General features: G+C 76.1%; 1 protein-coding gene across 1 annotated transcript; it reads left to right on the top strand.

Annotated features, from left to right (window-relative positions):
* Positions 1 to 125: 125 nt before the first annotated feature.
* Positions 126 to 1,085, top strand: MNEG_15719 (hypothetical protein; the record flags this gene model as incomplete). The annotated part of the gene is made up of 1 exon (XM_014035810.1): positions 126 to 1,085. One exon carries the CDS (start codon positions 126 to 128, stop codon positions 1,083 to 1,085), a length of 960 nt encoding a protein of 319 aa, XP_013891264.1.
* Between the last annotated feature and the right edge of the window lie 313 nt (positions 1,086 to 1,398).

The following is a 1,398-nucleotide window of genomic DNA, read 5'->3' as shown; positions in this document are numbered from 1 at the left end:
CGCTGCAGCTGCCCGCGGCCTTAGCTGCCACGGCGCCGCTGCCCGGCGGCTCGTCCTTGTCTGCGCCTTCCATCAACGCGTTCCGCCCGGCGCCGCAGCTGCAGCCGCTGCTAGCATCACAGCTGATGGCCGGCGGCGTCGCGGCCGTGGCCGGCCTGCCGTTCGCCCCCGCGCCGTTCGACCCCCACTCCTACTGGACCCAGAAGCACTTCGGCGGCGGCGCCGCCACCTCCCTCCAGACGGCCCCCATGCCTGGCGGAACCGCGCGCGCGGCCGCGGCCGCGGCCGCCGCGCCGCCCCAGGGCCCGGTCAGCGCGCCTGAGCTCCGCGGTTACGGCGGCGGCCCGGCGTCGCTGCCGTCGCCATCGTGCGCGGCGGGCGGCGCCGGGTTTGGCGGCGGCGGCGCGCCGTCGGGCTTCACCATGTCTCTGTCGGGCCCCGCCGCCGCGCCCGTCCTGAGGCTGCCCGTGGTGCACTGGTGGCAAGACCCCAAGGCTGTCTTCGGCGACGGCCCCGGCCTGCTGGACCCCAACCAGCTTTGCGACGACGTCGCGATCAGCGGCGGCCCCTCCCTGCCCCGCTCGCGCGCGCGCAGCGGCAGCGGCGCCGGCGGCGCCGGCGCCAAGCGCCGCGCGGCCGCGCACGGCGGCGACGGCGCGGGGTCGGACACTAGCTGCCATGAGGCCGGCGGACGCCGCGGCGCGGCTGGACCGCCCGGCCGGATGTTGCCGCCGGACGGCGCGCCTGCGTCTGCAGCCACTGCCGCGGCCGCGGCCGCCGCCGGCGCCGAGGCCGCCGGCGCCGGCGCCGGCGCGGGCCGCGGGTCGGCGTTCAAGCCGGTCGAGCGGCGCGCGTCACCGAAGCGGCACAACAGCCGCGTGTGGAGCAGCCGGCCGTCCAAGATCGAGTCTGTGGATTCCGACGGCAACGACTCCTCAATGCTGCGCGCGCGCAAGCGCAAGCGGCACCACCACCACCACCATAGCGCTGCCAGCGCCGGCGGCGAGGCGAGCCAGCGGACCGACGGCAGCGCGTTTGCGTCGGCGGCCGCAGGCATTCTGATGTCGCTGTCGTCGGGCGGGTGACGGCGCCCCGGGTGACGCCCGAGAGCCGCGGGTGACGACGCGGGCCCGCGAGCCGTGCTGCGCCCAGTTGGCGCGGCTGTGAATGCCGCACTTAGCTTCTCTGATGTGTGAATATGGTACAGTACCATCGGAGCACGCGACGCACGCGTGCCCAGCTGCTTGATCTCAGATCAGGAATGCAGCCCGGTCCCAAATGTGTGCTTTCCGTGCCTCGTCAGCGCGCTGCGGACCCGCCGCCTCGCGGCTCAGGTCGTGCCGGTTCCTACGGCCGGCTAGCCGTCTGCCCACAGGCCCTGCGCCGCGCCTCCCGCGC

The sequence above is a fragment of the Monoraphidium neglectum genome (assembly GCF_000611645.1).
Source record: "Monoraphidium neglectum strain SAG 48.87 unplaced genomic scaffold scaffold05595, whole genome shotgun sequence".
NCBI classification, from domain to species: domain Eukaryota; kingdom Viridiplantae; phylum Chlorophyta; class Chlorophyceae; order Sphaeropleales; family Selenastraceae; genus Monoraphidium; species Monoraphidium neglectum.
The sequence above is the reverse complement of the archived record's forward strand: the minus strand, read 5'-3'. Positions and strand labels throughout refer to the sequence as shown.